The sequence below is a fragment of the Fukomys damarensis genome, unplaced genomic scaffold, assembly GCF_012274545.1.
Source record: "Fukomys damarensis isolate Sample0158 unplaced genomic scaffold, DMR_v1.0_HiC HiC_scaffold_16, whole genome shotgun sequence".
NCBI lineage: Eukaryota > Metazoa > Chordata > Mammalia > Rodentia > Bathyergidae > Fukomys > Fukomys damarensis.
The window spans coordinates 94,200,682-94,202,746 of NW_022900928.1; the positions used below are offsets into that span (position 1 = coordinate 94,200,682).

A 2,065-nucleotide genomic window follows, 5' to 3' on the forward strand; every position below is an offset into this window, starting at 1 on the left:
TGCAACTATTCTCAAATTGGGCCTTGGGGTGCTGAAAGTGCTCAGAGAAACTGAGAGATTAACTCAAGGCCCACGAATGGGAAAAACCAAGGTTGGACTAGTGATCTCATTCTTCCCTGTAACATTCTGGGACAAAGGCACAAGGGGAGTTTGATCAAATCCTCCTATTGTAGAGCCCTGGTTGCTCTGCCCACTGAGTCCAGCTCCACCCAACACCAGACTCAGCAAGGCCTCTCCTTTGGGAAGACCTTTTTCTATGCTTGCTCCCACCAATCTACCCCCACAGGGTGAAAATTCCTAACCTGCCACACCCATCCACCCTCCAGGTCACCTTCACCCTTTTCTACACTCCTGGCTGAGCCTGCCTTGAGCCCTGGTCTCAGCCTTATCCATTTCTCACCTGGCTTTGGTTTTGGGTCAGCTGGAGCGCTGGGTGCTGCTTCTCCTGAACTGGGGGCTTCTCCTTCTGCTGCACATTGGTGAAGTTGGGGGGCTGAGGGGAGCCTTTGCCAGTGCCAGAGGAAGCTTCCGGAGACCCCAGTTTTTGACTGGGCTGTGTCCCAGGTCCACTTGGGGCTCCAGGGCTGAACTTAGAAGCCACAGGAGTAAACTTGGGAGCCACTGGAGAAAATTTTGGGGCTGGAGCAGGAGCTGGAGCTAGAGCAGGAGATGGAGATGGAGCCAGAGCCGGAGGACCCCAGGGCTGGGTGTTAGCGGAAGGCACAGGCTGGGCCTGGGGCTTGGCCTGGGGCTGGACGTGGAGCTGGACCTGAGGCTTGGGCTGGGACTGGACCTGGAACAGTGTCTGGCTCTGAGGCTGAGTCTGGGGCACAGGATGCGTGCTAGAAGGCACCTTCCAGGGAGGCAGGGGTGCTGTTCCCCCAGCTGCAGGCTTAGGACTGGGCTTGGGAATGAATGGAGTGGCAGTAGGCGGGGGCACATATCCAGAGGACACCTAGAGGCCGAGGAAGAGGGGAAAGATGTGCAGTTAGAGGCAGCTGTCTCCATAGTGCTGCTGTCTGGGCCCAGCATTTCCTGCCCATGCTGTCCCTTACCCGGGCTTTGAAGGGGTCGTTCTTGGTCATGTCATCCAGCAGCGAGGACAGAGAGTCGATCTCCAGGTCAATACTGCTCACCTTCTCCCTGGGCTAGAGAGTAAGGGTCAGGGGTCAGAGCACCCATCCATTGCCACCTGACTCCCAGCAGGGCAGAGGCCCAGAGATACGAGCAAAGCTCCTCCTCTATTTGGGCAGGGGAGAGGGGTCCTAACTGGGCTGCCGTTCCTCAGCTCGGCTAGTACCTGCGGTGGGACTGAGGTAGAGGCCTCAGGCCCTCCCTCCTCCTCCAACGGGGGCGGTGGGGAGGGGAAGATGTCTTCCTCCAGGGGCGCAGGTGGAAATGGCTCCTCGATAGGGGGCGGTGGGGGTGGGAAAGCACCCCCCAGGGCTCCCTCCGCTTCTTCGCCATCCCCAAGCACCGGAGGCGGGGGCAAGGGAAAGTCTGTGTAGAAAGGAGAAAGGAAGCCAGCGTCACTTTCCCCCATTTCCCACTTTTCCTAATTCTCCTCTGTAGCTCTGAAACCTTAAGCCCAAAAGTTTCTCGGGGTCACGGAGTGAGATGGGGGGCGGTCAGGATAGGCCGGGGCTCGGACGAAGAGGTGCGGCTCTCATTACACTGCGGAAAGCGAGTTCCGAGGGTCGATGCGTAGCCCACATTCCTGGCTCCCACCCCCAGGCGGGAGACTTGGAACGATCCCAGGAGCCCTGGCTCCCAGCCATGAGCTCCACGATGAGGTAAGAGCATCTGCTTTGGGACAGGGTGGCTGCGCCCAGCCCCCTCCGCCGCAACCTTTCCAGACACCCCCGAATCCCCAAAGCCGGGGTCTAGCCTGCCACCTCAGCCACGTACCTTCCGGGGGCGGCGGGGGGATCTCGCCCACCCGGCCTATCTGTGCGCGCTGGGCCCCGGCTGCCCCGGGAGGCTCGCTGTCCCCAAGTCGGAAAGGATTCACTTTGGGCTTTGGGGCCACCACCGGGGCAAACTTCTTCTGCGGGGCGTAGAAAGC

General features: G+C 60.0%; 1 protein-coding gene across 1 annotated transcript in view; it reads right to left on the minus strand.

Moving 5' to 3' along the window:
- Positions 1–2,062, minus strand: part of Zyx (zyxin) — a gene marked incomplete at its 5' end in the record, with an annotated part of 8,505 nt that extends 6,443 nt beyond the window's left edge. Inside the window, 4 exons of the mRNA XM_010607711.3 lie at positions 401–955; positions 1,056–1,148; positions 1,301–1,500; positions 1,909–2,062. Of these exons, the coding sequence (XP_010606013.1) occupies positions 401–955; positions 1,056–1,148; positions 1,301–1,500; positions 1,909–2,062 (1,002 nt within the window). The remainder of the gene's footprint in view (positions 1–400; positions 956–1,055; positions 1,149–1,300; positions 1,501–1,908) is intronic.
- Between the last annotated feature and the right edge of the window lie 3 nt (positions 2,063–2,065).